At 43.3% G+C, this 21,659-nt stretch overlaps 1 protein-coding gene across 1 annotated transcript in view; it reads left to right on the plus strand.

Annotated features, from left to right (window-relative positions):
• The window catches only part of KAT6B (lysine acetyltransferase 6B), a 75,438-nt gene extending 53,779 nt beyond the window's left edge, over positions 1-21,659 (plus strand). The window contains exons 12-16 of the mRNA XM_032140633.2: positions 9,614-9,845; positions 10,158-10,317; positions 10,913-11,257; positions 13,996-14,287; positions 17,504-21,659. Coding sequence (XP_031996524.2) covers positions 9,614-9,845; positions 10,158-10,317; positions 10,913-11,257; positions 13,996-14,287; positions 17,504-20,061 — 3,587 coding nt within the window. The 3' untranslated portion in view covers positions 20,062-21,659. The remainder of the gene's footprint in view (positions 1-9,613; positions 9,846-10,157; positions 10,318-10,912; positions 11,258-13,995; positions 14,288-17,503) is intronic.

Here is a 21,659-nt window from a genome sequence, read left to right on the forward strand (position 1 = left end):
TTGTTTTTCCTAAAATATCCCAGAATTTAAAAGTGGTTTGAACTGTGGAAAACTTAAAAGGTCAAAGAGGAAGACCTTCCTCTGCATGCCTTTCTAATTTCTGTCATGCCGAAGGCCATGGCCCTGGGGCTTTCTCATTACCTAACTGAAAGTGCCTCTGGGTCACAAATCAGAGCATTAACTTAGTTTGGTGACAGGCAATGGGCTTCGTGAACAATTTAGTTACTTCAACAATTTGGTAAGCTATTCTTACATCAACATATTTTTAAAAATTCTTGCCTTCCCCAAACAATTTTAGTTTGAGCATAAATGATACTGACAGAGTATAACATCTCTCATTCCATGATCATTTTATCTGTGTGGCAGGTGACTCATTTTCCTAACAAGGAAATTGAAGGATGAATCTATATCATAGTCAGTCACCTTATTAAAAAAATTTTATTCTTCTAATCCACTAGACCAGGAACTCGGTTGTGGTGACACACCATACACTCACAAATACTCCTCAGTTGAATGTTTGATGAAATGAAACTCTGTGAAATGTACCACACAGTTCTTTACGGAGTGGCCATCCTCCCCTGCCTCAGTTCAGAGAAGATTTGCCTGCTGCTGGGATTTCTCATTAGGCACCACAGCTACCACCACAGCCCTGTCAGGTGGCAAAAATGAAGAATTGGTGCTGCACCCCGTTTAATATTCTGGCCCAAGTATAGTCCCCCAAGGCTCTTTCCTTACTGGGACCCATAATATATCTGAAACCAGACAAGTCATGAGGTTGGGTAGAACACAGACATCTGTGGCTTTTTAAAGCCCCAGGTGATTCTGATGTGCAGGCAGGGTCGAGAACCACTGGGCTACACTTGAAGACAGAAGAAGGAGCAATAGGCCAGGTGCAGTGGCTCACACCTGTAATCCCAGCACTTTGGGAAGCCGAGGCAGGAGGGTTGCTTGAGCCAAGGAGTTTGAGACCAGCCTGGGCAACATGGTGAAACCCCATCTCTACAAAAAATACAAACATTAGCCAAGCATGGTGGTGTGCACTTGTCCCAGCTACTTGAGAGGCTGAGGTGAGAGGATCTCTTGAGCCCAGAAAGTTGAGGCTGCAGTGAACCAAGATCACACCACTGCACTGCAGCCTGGGTGATAGAGTGAGACCATGTCCAAAAAATAAAAGAAAAAGGAGCAATTAATTATCTCACTGGGTAAGAGAATCAGGTATAAATGCCATCTCACACAGCTGTCTCTGGCCCTCAGGCTGCTTCCATGTGGCACGTGCTACCCTGGCACCTCCGGCTCAGGAGCACATCCACAGAGGTCCACGCTTCTCAAGACAGGGGCGGTGCAGAGGGAGGGAAGTCCCCTTTCGTGCTGCCTGATGCCCTACTTGTGAGTTCATTTTCTTTCTAAGCACCTGTACCTTTCCCTGGGGGACTGACCTGCAGAATGACCACCCCCACAAGGGAGTCCACACCTACCCACAGAACTATGGAACCATCTGGTAAATCTCAGCCCAGAGACACAGGCACACCACACGGCATCGGGGGAGTCACACTCCTGCCATACATCTTCCACTGGGGGAGTTGAAGGAAGATCATTCCACTCTGGAATGGACTTGAAGGGATGGGGACATTCAGTAAGAAAAATCAGTGGCCCCTTGGGGAAGAGCTCAGCACTGGAGGTCTGCTGAGGAGCTTGTGGGATCCCAGAGAAGAGAGATCTAAGAGAGGGGCTTAGAGTAACAGGCTGGTATGTGACCCAGGGCAGCCAGCCTCCTTCCCCAAAGACATGCTGTCTCCGTGCTCAGGGTTTCACTGGGTCAGGCCATTTTCCCAGAGACACACTTGAGTCTTGTCGAATATTTGAGTCTTTCATCTGTCTTGGGACTGTCCCTGGGCTCTGCTGAAGCCCTAAGCAGTCATTGTTTCTGTGGTTGGATGGGCTTGCCGTTTGCTAAGGGTAGTCCTTGAAGTTAAGGACTAAGGGGCCAAAGGGAATTTGGGGGCACAGAACTGTGTTTGCTGGGAACTGTGTTGCCATTTCTTAAGACCACTTCTGAGGCAAAATTTTTTTTCATGGCCTCTTTCTTTAATTCAGTTGATATCTGGGTGGTTAGCTGGGGGGAGGGGAGAGGAAGGAAGGATGGGATGAGAGGAGAGCTTCTGTCTGAGTCCATGGAATGGTTTTTAGGTTCCTCAGGCAAAAGTAGGAAAAGAAAGTTAGCTTTTCTCAATCTGATTCTATAGAGCAGTCTGTCTCTGTTGTTTTCCTTCTGTCCAAATTTTATTTCTTTCCCCTACCTTAAGGATATTTAGTTACCCAAATGAGCACCTTGAGACTTGATTCATTCAATATGTTGAATAATAATCATAGCTAACACTTATTAGGATTACTGTGATGTGTCAAGCACTGTTCTGCATGCTTCATATTAACTCAATCCTTACCAGAACTGTAAGAGTTAGGTCCAGTTATTATTCACATCTTATGGATGAGGGATCTGAAGCACAGAGAGGTTAAATAAAATCCCCGAGGTCACACAACTGGTACATGGTGGACCCCAGATTCCATTCTGGGTAGTCTGGCTCCAGAGCCCATGCTGTCCACCCACCCATAGAGCCTCTCACAATCTGTTGTATTGTATGCAATATGACATATTGTTTTAAAATATGGGTGCCCTGTTGTCCAACTTTAAAAAACTCTCATCTTTGTTTAATGCACATGGTCTCAAAGTATGGTTCAGGGAGTCTACAAGGTCATAATTATTTTCCAAGTAGTACTAAGATACTCTTTTTCCTTTTTACTTTCATTTTCTTATGAGTATACAGAGGAGTTTTCCAGAATGTCATGACCTGTGATATCACAGCAGATTCAATACCAAAGCAATCTATGAAAATCTAGCAAGCCGGGTGCGGTGGCCCACGCCTGTAATCCCAGCACTTTGGGAGGCTGAGGTGGGACGATCGCTTGAGCCTGAGAGTTTGAGACCAGCCTGAGCAACATAGGGAGACCCTGTCTTCTTGAAAAAGAAAGAACAAAATAAAGAAAAAGAGAGAAAGAGAGAATCTAACTGGCTTCTCTGAAGCCAGAAGTTAAAGAGATTTGCAAAACATGTAAAATAATGCCACTCTTTTCACTATAAATGTTATTTATATTTTAGAAAGTATAGGGTATTTTTAATTTAAAAAAAGTTACATAATGGGTTTATTGTTATCTTTTAGATGAATTAATAAATATTTGTCAAATTTCTCAGTAAAATTAATAGATAGAGCCCTTATAAGCAAAAGCTCTCTGAGTGCTGAGACCAAAGCATTTGAAAACCACCGATTTAAAGTATAAACCATTGCTATTCAAGTGTGGTCCATGGCACAGGAAGTTGTTAGACGTGCAGAATCTCAAGCCCCACCCCAGACCTACTGAACCGGAGTCCATGCTGTTCACCAGAGCTAGTTTGTCTGCACAGTGGAAGTTGAGAAGCAGAGGTGTAGAACATCTGCACAAAGCGATTTGGCAACTCAGTGACCTAGCCAAACTTCAGTCTGGTGGGGCTTTGGCGAGTCCATTCTCCAGTTATCTTGCATCCAAGGAGCTGAGTGAGGTCCCACCTATTTGAGATTCTTTAGTCCTACTGTCTCTTAAGTGGCCACACCCTCATCAAAGCCAGCAGCTTCAGAGCAGTGTTCTAGCGGTGGTTTTCAAACTTGGGTACATCAGAATCACTTGGGGGACTTCTGAAAGCACAGATGCTGGGCTCTGTTTCTCCCCACCAAAGATCCTGATTCAGCAGGTCTGAGATAGGTTCTGAGAATTTAAAGTTCTAGCAAGTTCTCAGGTGATGTTGATGCCACAGGTCTCCACACTGAGATCTTGATAAACAGCATTTATTCAAGTTCTTATATAATTATGTCATGCCCATAGGACTTACGAGAGAGAGGTCTTAAACTTCCACAGTTTCAACACCAATCTCTTAAAATGTAAAATATATGAAAAATTCAAAATTTCCATCTTTGCCAAGGAGGCACCTATATCTTTTAATAAGTGGAAAGCAGTAAGATGTCAGGCAGGTCACAGGTCATTTAGAGCACGGCTGTTCTCTTAAAATGATGTGAGAACTAAGGTTCAGCTTCCTTCTGCACTAATTGCAAAATCACCACAAAATTTAAACGAGGAGATATAAATAGCCTGTCAGGTTCATTTGTCATTATTTAAACTGATAACATGCCATTCATCCACTTGGTCACAGTGTTGCTCTGCACCAGAAACCAGGAACAGATGAGCGTACAAACCAGTGAATTGCCATCTCCAAGCATGAGACAACTTGGTTACAGTCATCAGACTTCCTGTGCTCAAAAGCTGCCATAAATCCCTGGCCTGGTGTCTGTTCCCAGGCTTGCAAACCCAGTGCCGTCGACTGATACAGACCTTTCAGCAGGACTCGCTGAGCTAAACAGGTGTCTGATGAAAAGTGTGTAATCCTCAAAGATTATCATCCCCTAAAAGCAGCTGGTGATCCCAAACTCACACAATCCAGAGAGATGAAAGTTGGGAGTGAGTAGCTTGCCAAAGTTTACACTTTGGTGTTTGAGGAGGTTCATGTGGTTTGGTTTGGTTCCAGGTAGTGGAAGATGGAGGTGTGCAGGGGTGAGGGTGTCTGCCCCTGTCGGGGGAGATCCCTGTCCCTATCCATGCCCTTGCCTGAGAACATTATTCTACTATGGTCCATTTACACTCTTGAATACCCCTAGTTTAAAGGGAAGGAATTTTCATTTTCAATGAGCGTTAACATTACAGTTATTATGCTGGGAATTAAATTTAATTTGGGAATTTGGGTCTGCAAAAACATATCTTGACCTTGTCTAGATAGTTCTTTCCTTATCCTAATAGATCTGTCTCCATGAGATAACTCCCTACCACTTTTATTTTCTCCCCCTGAGAGAGAGTTAACCATTTCAAACACAGGGCTAGTTAACATGAGATTTGATTCTTTGACTACAAGTAGTTCAGCCTTAACAGAGGTGAGGCACACTCAGGTTCCATGCAGTACAGCTTAGAAATGCTTACTTTTTATAGACAGAAATCGCATTGTTCTTCCTTTCCCTTTAAGCAGACATCTTGACAGTCCTTTGAATTGATTATGTGGCCTGTATACTGAAACTCAGATGTCACCTTCCCTAGGATAAGTACTTCCAGTAAAGCAAAAGAGGAAGTCAGCTTTTGCTACAATCAAGATAGTTAATGTGGATGAGGGGTTTATGGGCTACCCCGTTTTCAATTACAAGGCTCCCACTCACAGAGTAAGTGCTGTTTGCCAGCACCTCTGGCTCACAGACAAGTTCAAGGGAATAATTTCACCAGCGATTAATTATACTGCAGCTACTGGGATTTGTCCTCCAAACATCACTTTGTTTTCCATCTGAAACAGCCAGGTTTCTCCAGGGAGAGCTGAGGTTTTCTACTGAAAGTATCCCGAGTTAAGGAGAAGTGTTAGAGCACCATGGGAATCTATTCACCAGGGGTGTATTGTACTTGTTTCAGATGCTTCAGGATAATACACCAGCTTCTAAGATAAGTGCTTTTTTTTTTTTTTTTTTTGAGACGGAGTTTCACTCTTGTTGCCCAGGCTGGAGTGCAATGGCATGATCTCGGCTCACTGCAGCCTCTGCCTCCCCGATTCAAGTGATTCTCCTGCCTCAGCCTCCCAAGTAGCTGGGACTACAGTCGCACGCCACCATGCCCGGCTAATTTTGTGTTTTTAGTAGAGATGGGGTTTCTCCATGTTGGTCAGGCTGGTCTCGAACTCCTGACCTCAGGTGATCCGCCCGCCTCAGCCTCCCAAAGTGCTGGGATTACAGGCATGAGCCACCCCACCCAGCCAAGATAAGTGTTTTTTATTTCCCTGCATCTTAGATCAATTATTTGGAATCTTTTTGGTAAGTTAAATTTAAGAGCTGTAACTTAAACCACCACATCTCTATGATTACTCAATAAGTAAAATGTTCTTACCAAAAATTTTTCTTTCAATGGGCTACATCATAATTATGTTATGAAGAGCCTAGAAAAAAATAGAGGCCAGGCGCAGTGGCTCAGGCCTGTAATCCCAACACTTGAGGGATTGAGGTCAGGGGTTCGAGACCAGCCTGGCCAACATGGCGAAACCCTGTCTCTACTAAAAATGCAAAAATTAGCCAGGCATGGCCACTGGCACCTGTAATCCCAGCTACTCAGGAAGCTGAGGCAGGAGAATTGCTTGAGCCTGGGAAGTGGAGGTTGCATCGAGCCCAAATCACACCATTGCACTCCAGCCTGGGCAACAGAGCAAGCCTCTGTCTCAAAAAATAAAAGTACAAAGAAACAAAAGGTGGCAAGAAATTCCTTTTTTCAAACATCGCATGTTATGAGGGTCAGATTAGTGAAGTGCCACCAGCTGCAGCCTTCTGAGAGGAAGTGCTGCTGCAGGTTCAAATGGAATTATGTCCTACATCCGCCAGGTGTGCCAGTGGAGTGGGCATGACACACACTTTTCTTCTAAGCTGTACAGTTTAACATATTACAAGTGAGTTCACTTAAGTAGTAAGGAATCAGAAATGTATCTTTGTTCATTTTTTTTTTTTTTTTTTTTTTTTTTTTGAGACGGAGTCTCGCTCTGTCGCCCAGACTGGAGTGCAGTGGCGCAGTCTCGGCTCACTGCAAGCTCCACCTCCCGGGTTCATGCCATTCTCCTGCCTCAGCCTCTCCGAGTAGCTGGGACTACAGGCGCCTGCCACCACGCCCGGCTAATTTTTTGTATTTTTAGTAGAGACGGGGTTTCACCGTGGTCTCGATCTCCTGACCTCGTGATCCGCCCGCCTCGGCCTCCCAAAGTGCTGGGATTACAAGCGTGAGCCACCGCGCCCGGCCTATCTTTGTTCATTTTGATCGTTTTGATGGATTCTGTTTTCTCTTACATGAGTAGACTTTGTGGACTTCCAAATGGCTCCTGGCATAAGTGCCAGTTCCTGCTATTATTAGTTCCTTGAGGGTCTCATGAGTCAGAGAGGAGAGGGAAAAACCCACTGCAAGCCATTCAGGGGTCCCTTCGGATAGTGGCCTTGTGCAGTCTGCAGTGTTGGTGCACGTCATCCCTGCACATCCGCCTGCTGTGCTCTGGCTGGAGCTTGGGTTTGCAGTTGTCTTCTTTCCAGCACCCAGGGAAGCATGGCCTCCTGGCAGGTGTTGGCCACTCCCTGCTTTCTCCTGGCCTTTGCAAGCACAGTGCAAGCGTGTTTGCTGAAAAAGACCACTGGGCTTTCAGTGTACCCACGCCCATCAGGGCTGATCACCCTGCTGCCACCTCCCCAGGACTCTTCCGTGACTAACAGTCATAGCCTGAAGTCTGTGTCCAAGGGAGTGTCCCAGGAGACAGCCACTTAACATGGTAGGAGTAGCAGGTGCTAAAAGGTTTATGCCTAAATGTTCCCCATGGACCGCAAGTTGCCTGCTAGTTTGTGTGGCCTAACCCATTTAGGCTCAGGCCCTGACAGGGTGTGTGTGCACCACTTCAGGGTGTGAAAGCACGAACAGCTGCGGAAAGCGTGGGTTTTCTGATGCTGGCTGCTGCTGCCTTCCAGATTAGGGACTGTAGCGGGGAGACAGAACAAAGGAACACATGTGCTTCTGGGTAAGCTGGCCCATCATAGTGGGGGACATAAGGTATTGGGGGGCACATACCACCTTGGTATGAACACTTTGGTTGTACAGAATTCTTTCAGCAAGGCTGAGAGGAGTGGGGCTTTCTGTCCTTGACTGCTAGATTCAAATAAGCACCAGTAGAGGACCTGGGGACTTTCACACTCACTGCAGGGGACTTTTAATTGTGGGATCTCATGGACAAAAGGGGATGGTTCTATATCCACAGCTCTATGGTTCTCACCCCCCAGGAGTACAAAGCTGGGACCCCCCAGCCTCCAGAGTACATTTCTCAGCATGTGCCAAGCACTTTGGAGGCAGGTGACGGATGTGCCAATTATCTGTATTCTGAGGTGTGGGCTCCCTTCGTACTCTGGCAACACAGAGACATAGAGAGCTCTTCTTCGTGTTGACAGGACACAATATGGGCTGGCTTCGGCACAGTGGCCATCACTGTGTTAGCATTCCTGACACACTGCTATTGAAAGCCCCAGTCTGCTGCCAAATTACATGTAGACAGTGGTTTCACTGTAAAATGTTGCGGTGCTTGTTTGCATTCAGTCAAATACTTTGCACTTAAACATGGGTTAAAGAGACAAGTAAGTCAAAAGACCTTAGCAAAACCTGAAGTTAAATTTACGCCTATTCTTCATAATGGCATTCAGATTAAAGCCATCAAAATGCAAAATGCTGTGATTATACCCTTCGAGGGTTCAGGCTGGATTCTTGTTTTGTATTTCTGCATTACTGTATTTGCAGTGATTTTGAGACGCAGGAAAATACATCAGAGGCATTGATTTCTTCTTTAACAAAAAATAACCCTAAAATTGAGAAAATTCTTGAGAATGCAGCCATTTTGGAAATGTAGATAAAGAAGAAAAATGCTGAAGATTTGGGTGGTTTACGGAGCAGTATGATTTTGTCATTGCTGCCACCTACTGTATGTGGTTGATGTTTGTTTAAACTTAGGCAGTTGATGAAGGTGAGGCTGTTGAAATAGATAATTAGAGCAAGGTAGACATCATTAGCTTATAGCATTTCTTTTCTACTCCATAAGTGGCTCTTAATTACCGAGACAGCCGCCAGCTTTCATTCATTACCTTCAAGTGGATTTAAAGGGCTGGTTTCTTTTTTTTTTTTTTTTTTTTTTTTTTTCATTTTTAAAGTTCCTTTGCCAAGGAACCTTCACAGTAATGCTGTAAAATGCGTTCAAAAGCTTAAGATCCTGGGGGATTTTCTGAGCATACATGCAATAGGTTGTTTTAAGGAGTTTGTTTTGTTTTGTCTTAATTTGTAGGAGCAATGTTCTGGGATTGGATTGTAAATTAATTTCTATGAAAGAGGTGAAAATAGAGCTAGTGGAGCTGATGTGAGTTGCAGCAGTTGACTTGAAAGATATTCTTTTATTAGTCCTAAAACAAAGCTTCAGATCAACCTGCTAGTTAAATGTAGCAAGCAATATAGACTCTGAGTCAACAGAGGTCCTTCTCTTTTTATTAAGACCCAGCTGTCAAATGGTCATTAGGTCCTTCCTGTGGAAAACAACTTGCCCATTAATGTTGGGGGTGGTCCCTTGACAGGATTTCTGAGTAAGTGCCTGACATTTCGTTTTTGAAAGAATCTAAAGCTGTGAGAGACTTAGATGTTGAGACTTAGCAGGAGTAATGTCTTCAACCATAGCTTTTAGACTTTGTTAAATATGCCACAATATGTGTTTGGAATGCTGCTGCTAGCTGCGTGAATTGACTTAGAGTGCCACTGTCAAAGATTCAGGAGCATAAACTTCACGGAGATCAAATCACTGTAACTGGGAGGAGGCTACGTTGCTAAAGCAAATGCACTTCTGTGTTGTGATGTTTTTACCTTGTCACTACTCATATTATTTCTAGTGGCTCCTGTTCTAAGCTCTGGGAATGCCACAGTGAGGAATGCCCATTTATTTTTTCTGCCCTAGGCTATTTGCTTTCTAGAAGAGAAGGCCAAGCAGGGTCTCCTGAAAAGCCTCTCTCCGATCTGGGCCGTCTCTCCTACCTGGCATATTGGAAGAGCGTCATCTTGGAGTATCTCTACCACCACCATGAGAGGCACATCAGCATCAAAGCAATTAGCAGAGCGACGGGCATGTGCCCACATGACATTGCCACCACTCTGCAGCACCTCCACATGATCGACAAGAGAGATGGCAGGTGAGTCCTGGGACCCTGGGCAGCTCCGTGGCTCAGGCATCCCACACCAGAAAGGGTCCCTGGAGATAGGTGCATTCATTCCAGTTAAAGATTGAGGTTCCCTAACAGTATTATCAAACCTTTTCTCCTAAAAATAACACATGAAATGACACTTTTTTGCTGGTTGGATTCCAGTGTTCTGTACCCTCTCATTGAGATGCTTTCTGATTTTTCCTAACCCAGATAACATTAGTGCTAGCATATGTCCGTATGTGAAGCTGAAGTGAAATTTCAGCTTGTGATTACATCTTGTTCTGCCTTATCACATTACAGGTTTGTCATCATTAGACGGGAAAAGTTGATATTGAGCCACATGGAAAAGCTGAAAACCTGTTCCAGAGCCAATGAACTTGATCCAGACAGTCTGAGGTGGACCCCAATTTTAATTTCTAATGCTGCAGTGTCTGAAGAAGAGCGAGAAGCTGAGAAAGAGGTAATGATTGTCTTTATCATCCTAAGTTGTGTAACTTCGATCTTGTAGCATTCTTAAGCTAAGAAAGTCATTAAGATCGTTGTCAGAAGCTTGGTTATGTAGAGATAGCATGTGAAATGATATGGCACTAATTTATCCTAACTGAGGTTGCATGGTAAGACATGATAATTTTATTGAATTGAGTATGAAAAATGAAACATTTATCATTGATTACAAAGCAGCATTTTTCACTACTGAGAGCATGTAATCAGATCAAATTCGGTGCTGAGCTCCAAGGCTGCAGTGTCAATCGATTCTTTGTGTTTATGAACTTGCTTAAAGTGCTCCATGCCAGTGAGCATGTAATGTAGTGATAAAGGACTCAAATCAATTCGCTGCATCATTAATACTGCTAAATATCCCATGAAACCCAATCTTCTTTGATTTGTTATCCTAACTGATGCAAAAGGTTCCTGAGATGAGGCAGCTGGAATGTGCTTGGCTGGCTGGCTGTCCTGATCAGAACCGACTTAGAGACACTTTGCCATTGATCCTCAGAGGCTCTGGCTGTGTAACTGCCCTCTCACTGGCCACCATTTTTACCCTCCCCACTTAGGCTGAGCGGCTAATGGAACAAGCTAGCTGCTGGGAAAAGGAGGAACAAGAAATCCTGTCAACTAGAGCTAACAGTAGGCAATCACCTGCAAAAGTACAATCAAAAAACAAATATTTGCATTCCCCGGAGAGCCGGCAAGTCACAGGGGAGCGAGGGCAGCTGCTGGAGCTGTCTAAAGAGAGCAGTGAAGAAGAAGAGGAGGAGGAGGAGGAGGAAGAGGAGGATGAGGAAGAAGAGGAAGAGGATGAAGAGGAGGAAGAAGAGGAAGAAGAAGAAGAAGAAGAAAATATTCAAAGCTCTCCCCCAAGATTGACGAAACCACAGTCAGTTGCCATAAAGAGAAAGGTAGGTGTCTGTTTAGATTTTCTGTGAGTCGCCTTCAATCAAATCTTATTTGTCATTGCAGACATTCTGTCTATTAGTATTTGTTTCACTCTCTGTTCTTTAGTCGTAGTTTATGTGTACCCAGTCCCGCTGATCATATATCATAATCGTTTATCTCACAGTCATGATTATGTTTACTTTTGAGGTTTGTTAGTGCTGTGACAGGAAACCAGGGACAGGCCAGCCTCCTAGTCTAGTAGTCGCTGCCACCTGCTGGTCTGCAGGAGTAGAGTAACTGAGGTTTATGACAACAGAAAGGGGCCCCAGAGACCACTTAAACCACCCTCCAAGACCTAGAGGCCAGGAGACTTCTCTAAGGTCATATGACTCATTAGAGATGGAAGCAGAACCAAATGCGTGCTCAAGACTCTAAGCCTGGGTTGGGCGCAGTGGCTCACGCCTATAATCCCAGCACTTTGGGAGGCCGAGGTGGGCAGATCACCTGAGGTCAGGAGTTCGAGACCAGCCTGGCTAACGTGTTGAAATCCCGTCTCTGCTAAAAATACAAAAAATTAGCCAGGCATGGTAGCACGCGCCTGTAATCCCAGCTACTTGGGAGGCTGAGGCAGGAGAACCCAGGGAGGCAGAGGTTGGCAGTAAGCCGAGATCGCACCATTGCACTCCAGCCTGGGCAACAAGAGCAAAACTCTGTCTCAAAACAAAACAGACTCCAAGCCCAGTGCTCTTCATGCTGTTTCTTTCTCTTGTTCTTGGCACAGAATTGTTACAAAGCATTTTAGGCCCTTAATTTTGATGGTGATATTTTGCATTTGTGGCCTACTGCGCATTACTGAATCTTCTCAGATCTTAGTAGCCCAGTGGTGTCTCTAGATAGACCATATCATCTCCAATGGTACAGAAAGTAAAGAATTGACTTTGTTTTTAGGTAACTGCTCACCCAGATCTGATATCTTTGTCTTCAGTATCTATCTGGGACATAGAGGAGAGCCAAGACTGATAGAGATATCACAATACAAGCTAAGGCTCTGCCCCAAGGCCATCCAATGTGGCATCTGTTAGGGAACTTGCTGTTCTAACTCCCAGCTCAGCGCTCTTCTAGGCCTGGCAGTCTTCTGGAAGGGTCTCCATGGGGAGGTGGTAGAAAGGAGCATCCCACAAAGTAGACTTCAGGCTTAAGAATAATGTTTCCATTTCTTAGGAGGAGTGTGTATTCATGTGTTGTATATATAATAAAAGAAACTTGTTCTAAAACTATCAAAAACCAGAATCATCCAAGGCATGATCTGAACTGGACTCAACCTGAAGAAAACCAGTTCTCTACCTTGGCTTCCCTCATATTAGGGAAAATTCTCGTGGATTAAAGAGGGCAGGCAGACTGGGGGGAATAATAACCGTAAATGTTAAATTATAGAATATGATTAACCCGCTACGTGTGTGCTTCAGTGAGCATTCAGAGCGTTAACAAAAGTAAGACACAAGAATTCTTGGAGGCCAGACACAGTGGCTCACGCCTATAATCCCCACACTTTGGGAAGCTGAGGCAGGAGGATCATTTGAGCTCAGGAGTTCAAGACCAGCCTGGGCAACAAAGCAAGACTGTCTCTATAAAAAATAAATAAATATTTAAAAAATAATAATAACAATTATTGAATACAGTTTACGTGAAGGTTAGCTTTTAACCAAGCATATTGAACCTTTCTTTGCAGTGTATTTTCACTAATTTGGGGGGCAACAATTACATCTTAGCAGCAATTCCTGCTATTCCTCTATTTGAATTTTGTGTCATTAAAAACTTTTTTGCTGGGGGAAAAATATTTTATAATTACAATTATGGAGGGTCATTTGTGCCAACCTTTAGTGCAAACAGAAAAAATATTTTTAAGCCAGGTGCGGTGGCTCACACCTATAATCCCAGCACTCTGGGAGGCCAAGGCGGGTGGACCACTTGAGCTCAGGAGTTCGAGACCAGCCTAGGCAACATGGCAAAGCCCTGTCTGTACAAAAAAGAAAAATAAAAGAAAAAAATATTTTTATATCATACAAATAAGACATCTGGCATGTCTTTAACATTTTTAGATGCCTTCTGTTAAAATATTTTGCCAGGTTATCAGTTGCTCACATCTTAGCAGCCACCAATACTTGACTCTGTTAACATTTTAAACAGTATTCCTTTCTTCAAGTACCTTTCCTTTCCTTTTCATAGCTCCTGAAGTCCTATGGAATGAGAAAAAGTAGATTGGTCTTGTATCATATTTCCCAGTGCTGTCCATATAGTGGGTGCTCCTTCAAAAGTTATCAAGTATTAAATGGGTTAACCCAGTGGCTAGTTAATTATGGCACCATTTATAAAGACATTAGAGTCTGTGATGACCTTAAATGTCTGTGATGACCTTAAATGTCTGTGATGTGAGGAATATTGAAGCCAGCAAGTACCATTGGAAAAATATATGCTAGAAAAGCAAAGCTTAGTTTTTAAAATCTCCAGTCAAGCTGCTAGGATGTTCCCTCTCAAAGCATCTGCTTGAGTAAACAACTGTTTTATTTGGAAAACACTTGCCTGTGTAGTTGGAGCCCGAGAGGGATGTTAGACATCAAATGGAAGGTTAAGTACAAAGGCATTACAGAAGTCTCTACGTGTAAGATTCTCAGACACGTGTTCAGTACATGTCTACTGCATATCAACTCAACCATTTAATTTCTCATGAGCTCTTATGTGTTATGTTTGGAATTAATTTCAGAGGCCTTTTGTACTAAAGAAGAAAAGGGGTCGTAAACGCAGGAGGATCAACAGCAGTGTAACAACAGAGACCATTTCAGAGACGACAGAAGTACTGAATGAGCCCTTCGACAACTCAGATGAAGAGAGGCCAATGCCACAGCTGGAGCCTACCTGTGAGATTGAAGTGGAGGAAGATGGCAGGAAGCCAGTCCTGAGAAAAGCATTCCAACATCAGCCTGGGAAGAAAAGACAAACAGAGGAAGAGGAAGGAAAAGACAATCATTGCTTCAAGAATGCTGACCCTTGTAGAAGTAAGTAGAGGAATGATAAAAACCTTACCCTTGAGAATGTCTGTATCTGACTGGGTGCCAAAGAGCAGGCCTCTGGCGTGATGCCCAGAGGCACCTGGGAAGTGGTGCTGATGCACCTGGAGCAAGTGCCCATCTGCCCTTTCCCATCCTTACAAGCTTCTCTCCCTTCTTCCTGGAATTGGATTTTATGTTAAACAACTTCTAAGGCCAGAACATTCCTCTAGGTGGGTTCATCTTACTTACCAGAAATTGGCTTATCCCCAAAAACCTTGAAGCCTGTTGGTAAGAAACACATTACATTTCTTTGATTCTAATATGTACTTTTTTTTTCACATTTAGTTATTTCTGAAATCAAGGTATATATTATTATCAATGTAAGCATTGAATGGAATCGTTTCTTTTTTTCCTAGAAAACAAATATTAGTAAATCAATAGTACATCTTATAATCAGTAGTGTCGTAGTATATACTACTATAAAGATTCATCTAAACTAAGCTGGGCATGATAGCTTACACCTGTAATCCCAGCACTTTGGGAGGCTGAGGCAGGTGGATCACTTGAGCCCGGGAGTTTGAGACCAACCTAGGCACATGGCAAAGCCCCTTCTCTACAAAAAATACAAAAATTAATCAGATGTAGTGGTGTGCACCTGTAGTCTCAGCACTTTTGGAGACTGAGGCAGGTGGATCACTTGAGCCCAGGAGTTTGAGACCAGCCTGAGCAACATGGCAAAATCCCATCTCTACAAAAGACACAAAAATTAGTCAGGAGTGGTGGTGTACGCCTATAGTCCCAGCTACTTGGGAGGCTGAGGTGGGAGGATCACCTGAGCTCAGGGTGAGCCATGATCGTGCCACTGCAGTTCAGCCTGGGTGACAGAATGAGACCCTTTCTCAAAAAAAAAAAAAAGAACCATCTAAACTTACCCACACATCAATATTAGCTTTGATAATATTGCATAACATAGAAATCAGTAAACTGACTTTCCTTTTAAATTGACAGGGACACCTCTATCCCATCCTCTAAAAAATATACTGAACACCAGTGAATCATCTTTAAAAGCACCCATCCTTGCCTGTCAGGTTGAGAATGTGTGCTCCCAGCTGAATCATGAGGGTTTATGGTATACTCTGTCTTCCCTGGCCGAGATGACTCTATCCAGAACTTACTCTAATCTGGGGAACAGGCCATCTCATTTCCCTGGAAACCACAGGATCACTCTAGCTTTTGAAAAGCCACAGTTTTAAGAACATATGCAAGCATCTTCTTGACTTTCTTAGTTCATAGAAATGCTATTCCTGCATACAGTATTTTGCTGAAGGAATGACTTCTTACCCTGGGTATAGAGAAACCAAGCCTTATTCTTTGGGGTTTTTTTTTTTTTTTTTGTAAACAAATAACAACAAACTGTGGTGAGCGATCATTTTGTGTGTGAGAATGAGCTTTATTTCCCCTTCTTGGCTGTCTTCTCATATTATGCCTGATTCCTTTCAGGATGTCCTTCTTTCTTAAAAATAATTGTCAGAAAACTCTTCTGATTTTGGGAGGTGTTCCAACAAAAACTGGTGGGTCCAGTAGCATGTAGAATAAGAATGCAGAATCCAGCCAGGCATGGTGGCTCATGCCTGTAATCCCAGCACTTTGGGCAGCCGAGGCAGGCAGATCACCTGAGGTCAGGAGTTCAAGACCAGCCTGGCCAACATGGTGAAACCCCATCTCTACCGAAAGTACAAAAAAATTAGCCGGGCATAGTGATGCATGCCTGTAGTCCCAGCTACTTGGGAGGCTGAGGCAGGAGAATCGCTTGAACCTGGGAGACAGAGGTTGCAGTGAGCCGAGATCATGCCACTGCACTCCAGCCTGGGCGACAGAGCAAGACTCCGTCTCAAAAATAAAAAGAATGTGGAATCTGGGGGTACTGGCATGGCTGTTACCATAGAAATGTCCTGAGATGACTCTTAACTCGAGCATGGTACTCGGCACTTCTCAAGGAACCATTCTACATCACATGTGTGTTCTTTTCAGCTGGTCAGTTTGAATGTAATACTTGCAGGTAAGTTTATCTATAATCCTTTTATTACCTAAATCAGCCAGTGCTTACTGTGCTATCCACCAGTTGGACTAGAACTCACTCTCTTCTGTTTTATGATGATTGTGAGATCTTATTTTTATTCTGCAAAATAGAGTTTCCAATAAGACTATTGTTCTGTATAAAAAGCTTTTCCTTTAAATTGACCACTGATTCTAGAAGATTGGTGTAATCTAAAGATCGTAAGAATACTTGGGTGCTTCATGCCTATATTTATTAATATATATTTATTAATATGTATATAGCTATTCATCTGCTTATAGAAATATGTACATATTTACATTTATATTCACATGTGCCTATAGGTTCAGTAAAAATAAGCTCACCTGAACTGAAATGAACTTCACAATTATGGTTTGTTTCTAAGTGTCTTTAATATGCAAACCTTACATCAGCAACATACTGATCCAGAATTCAGTGTGGACAGAATTGGCGTTAAAAAGAATACCTGTATTTTACATGTTCAGGAATTTGCTAGTAATTACATTGTAGTTTGTATCATGCAAAAATGATGATCCTAATAATGATGATTACAAATGCATTTGTTTTGGGTATTTAGTTATTTACTGATTTGTTTCAGAGGTACACAGCTTATTTTTATGCCAGAGAGAACATTCAAATCAAAGTAAATAAATCATGTCATCCAAGATCATTTACATCCTATAAATGTCCACAAACAGAGGTTTACTTTCTCTAGGTAGATATGAGAGTTAAGGCTTCTAGTCATTTTTCCAGGGCAGTAATGATTTGTATATAAGCTCGCATTAATTCCTTTCCCCTATATTTCCTAATTTGTAAATGTTCAAATTGATTTTTTTTTTTTACACTGTGGAACTCTAGGCTTTTGCATCAGAGAATGTCTTGTTCATTAAACTCAAATAAGCATATTAGCATTGCCTATATCCATGTGTTCCCAATATGTTACTTTCCCAGGCCTAGGTTATTTACTTGGTTTATACCACAATATTATTACACATTAGCCTTGATTATGTCTTTACCATCAACTCTTAACATGCCAAATTGAAAGCAGTGTTTGCTAATTAATTTAGAGGAATGAATTTAAGTTGCCCATGGTTATGCTTTCTAAGACTGTTTTTCTTCCTTCCCCTTTTTGTCTCTTCACTAAGACAATATGAATGATGATTCAAGTAACTTGAAAGAAGGCAGTAAAGACAATCCCGAACCTCTAAAGTGCAAACAAGTGTGGCCAAAAGGAACAAAGCGAGGTCTATCTAAGTGGAGGCAAAACAAAGAGAGGAAGACCGGATTTAAACTGAATTTGTACACCCCGCCAGAAACACCCATGGAGCCTGATGAGCAGGTAACAGTGGAAGAACAGAAGGAGACTTCAGAAGGCAAAACCAGCCCCAGTCCCATTAGGATTGAGGAGGAGGTCAAGGAAACTGGGGAAGCCCTGCTGCCTCAAGAGGAAAACAGAAGGGAAGAAACATGTGCCCCTGTAAGTCCAAACACATCACCAGGTGAAAAACCGGAAGATGATCTCATCAAACCTGAGGAAGAGGAAGAGGAGGAGGAGGAAGAGGAAGAAGAGGAAGAAGAGGAAGGGGAAGAAGAAGAAGGAGGAGGAGGAAATGTAGAAAAAGATCCAGATGATGCTAAAAGCCAAGAAAAAGAGGAACCAGAAATCTCCACGGAAAAAGAAGACTCTGCACGTTTGGATGATCACGAAGAGGAGGAGGAAGAGGATGAAGAGCCATCTCACAACGAGGACCATGATGCCGATGACGAGGATGACAGCCACATGGAGTCTGCCGAAGTGGAGAAGGAAGAGCTGCCCAGAGAAAGCTTCAAAGAAGTACTGGAAAACCAGGAGGCTTTTTTAGACCTTAATGTGCAGCCTGGTCACTCGAACCCAGAGGTCTTAGTGGACTGTGGCGTCGACCTGACAGCTTCTTGTAACAGTGAGCCCAAGGAGCTTGCTGGGGACCCTGAAGCCGTACCTGAATCTGACGAGGAGCCACCCCCAGGAGAACAGGCACAGAAGCAGGACCAAAAGAACAGCAAAGAAGTCGATACAGAGTTCAAAGAGGGAAACCCAGCAACCATGGAAATAGACTCTGAGACCGTCCAGGCAGTTCAGTCTTTGACCCAGGAGAGCAGCGAACAGGACGACACCTTTCAGGATTGTGCCGAGACTCAAGAGGCCTGTAGAAGCCTACAGAACTACACCCGTGCAGACCAGAGTCCACAGATTGCCGCCACGCTCGACGATTGCCAACAGTCGGACCACAGTAGCCCGGTTTCATCCGTCCACTCCCATCCTGGCCAGTCCGTACGTTCTGTCAACAGCCCAAGTGTCCCTGCTCTGGAAAACAGCTATGCCCAAATCAGCCCAGATCAAAGTGCCATCTCAGTGCCATCTCTGCAGAACATGGAAACCAGTCCCATGATGGATGTCCCATCAGTTTCAGATCATTCACAGCAAGTCGTAGACAGTGGATTTAGTGACCTGGGCAGTATCGAGAGCACAACTGAGAACTACGAAAACCCAAGCAGCTACGATTCTACTATGGGAGGCAGCATCTGTGGAAACGGCTCTTCACAGAACAGCTGCTCCTATAGCAACCTCACCTCCAGCAGTCTGACACAGAGCAGCTGTGCTGTCACCCAGCAGATGTCCAACATCAGCGGGAGCTGCAGCATGCTGCAGCAAACCAGCATCAGCTCCCCTCCGACCTGCAGCGTCAAGTCTCCTCAAGGCTGTGTGGTGGAGAGGCCTCCGAGCAGCAGCCAGCAGCTGGCTCAGTGCAGCATGGCTGCTAACTTCACCCCACCCATGCAGCTGGCTGAAATCCCTGAGACAGGCAACGCCAACATTGGCTTATACGAGCGAATGGGTCAGAGTGATTTTGGGGCTGGGCATTACCCACAGCCGTCAGCCACCTTCAGCCTTGCCAAACTGCAGCAGTTAACTAATACACTTATTGATCATTCATTGCCTTACAGGCATTCCGCTGCTGTGACTTCCTATGCAAACAGTGCCTCTTTGTCCACACCATTAAGTAACACAGGGCTTGTTCAGCTTTCTCAGTCTCCACACTCCGTCCCTGGGGGACCCCAAGCACAAGCTACCATGACCCCACCCCCCAACCTGACTCCTCCTCCAATGAATCTGCCGCCGCCTCTTTTGCAGCGGAACATGGCTGCATCAAATATTGGCATCTCTCACAGCCAAAGACTGCAAACCCAGATTGCCAGCAAGGGCCACGTCTCCATGAGAACCAAGTCAGCGTCTCTGTCACCAGCCGCTGCCACCCATCAGTCACAAATCTATGGGCGCTCCCAGACTGTGGCCATGCAGGGTCCTACACGGACTTTAACGATGCAAAGAGGCATGAACATGAGTGTGAACCTGATGCCAGCCCCAGCCTACAATGTCAACTCTGTGAACATGAACATGAACACTCTCAACGCCATGAATGGGTACAGCATGTCCCAGCCAATGATGAACAGTGGCTACCATAGCAATCATGGCTATATGAATCAAACACCCCAATACCCTATGCAGATGCAGATGGGCATGATGGGCACCCAGCCATATGCCCAGCAGCCAATGCAGACCCCACCCCACGGTAACATGATGTACACGGCCCCCGGACATCACGGCTACATGAACACAGGCATGTCCAAACAGTCTCTCAATGGCTCCTACATGAGAAGGTAGACAAGGTGGGCAGTCCACAAAACCTACGGGGCATCACTATTGGATTGATCTGCACAAATACCTTTGAAGAGTACGATTTCAAAACCAGCAATTGGTGTGAATGCAAAAACATTTGTTGGCACCATTTATTTAAAAAAAAAAAAAAAAAGCTGTATGCAGCAGAAAGCCTTATACAAGTTGTTTTTCTTTTTTTCCTTTTTCTTTTTTCTTTTTTTTTCGGTACCTTCATTTCTGTTACCTTTATATAAAATTCTCTGCAAAGGAAGGCCTCTCTTTGGACTACAATTTGGAGGCAGCCACTTGTTGTGCCTGCTTCTGTTAAACAATGTGGATATCAAGCCCCCCGCCCCCAAAATTATCTGTTTTAATATTGAACCTAGAGCTTTTTTTTTTCCCTTCCCTGTCCACTCCATGTAAATGCCTTTAGCATTTCAGTTATTGTATATTTTGTTTAAGGTGACACTTCAGCATGCCGCTAATGTCTTTGTTAGTGACAGTGCATTTTGTAGTACTGTACAAGTGTTGTGCTAACAGTAAGCCATTTCTTAAGTTTTTTGCCTTGATTAGGGTGCCCTAATTTGAGGGTTTTAAAAAAAACTATATTTTTGTTAATTATAAAACTGTAAAGAGCTATAAAAGCTATTCCCATTTGGTTAGTCAAAAGGGTTTTATTGCTAAATGTTTGGTGTAAAGTTGAGACCCTTTTCCATTTTGGTGACAGATTTCTTTGGGGAAAAAAGGCAGCTTTCTGTTTTATAAATGCAGACTTCTGTTTATTGAATGAAGCATATCTCAGTGTTTATCTGTCAGGTTTTGAAACATTTCATATATGTCCAAATACTTGGCAGGATTTAAAAAAAAATAGTGAATTTGGTGTAAAGTTGCTATTTTATGGAAATGCCTCTAACTTTACATTTTCATTCCATCTGTAGATTTTTCTATCTTTATAAAATATTGGAGTTATTTTTTAAGGAAAAATAGAAAAGTAGCTTGTGAATAGCTCAAACTAAGCTTACAAATCGCATGTAAAAAAGCAAAAAAGTTATTTGTGTCTGTTTATATTGCTTCCTTTTTTGTAGCCTTTGTACCTGTACAGGGTGACAGTAAGAGCCAAGCAGGAGAGGCGTAATCCTTGTATAGAATAGGATCCAGCGACACTCTTGTATTTATCTGTTCTCTTTTTAGTCAGTCACTTCAAAAAAACAAAAAACAAACAAAAAAAAGCTGTACATTTTAACATAAAATAAATTATGATGAGCCATTTTTAGCCTCTTGTGTCCTGTCATATTATGATTGATAGAGAATGACCAATGGAACTGTATCATGTGTCACGCCTCAGAACACATACACATTTTGGGAAAATAAATTATTTAGTGTAAATTGGAGTTATGGGATTTTCTGATTTGTTTTGACTTTGGGGGAGGGGTTGGCAATAAATAAGAGTAATATCTAATAAAACCATCACATATACCAAATACCTATTTAATAAATTAATTTATAATGGATTTTAATGCTTTTCATGAAAGTTTATTTTATGCGAGTGCATACCTTCTGTATGCCAATCATTGTCTTTAAAATAAAGTGAAATTGTTTTTTTC

This window comes from Hylobates moloch, unplaced genomic scaffold (assembly GCF_009828535.3).
Source record: "Hylobates moloch isolate HMO894 unplaced genomic scaffold, HMol_V3 SCAFFOLD_3, whole genome shotgun sequence".
In the NCBI taxonomy this organism is placed as follows: domain Eukaryota; kingdom Metazoa; phylum Chordata; class Mammalia; order Primates; family Hylobatidae; genus Hylobates; species Hylobates moloch.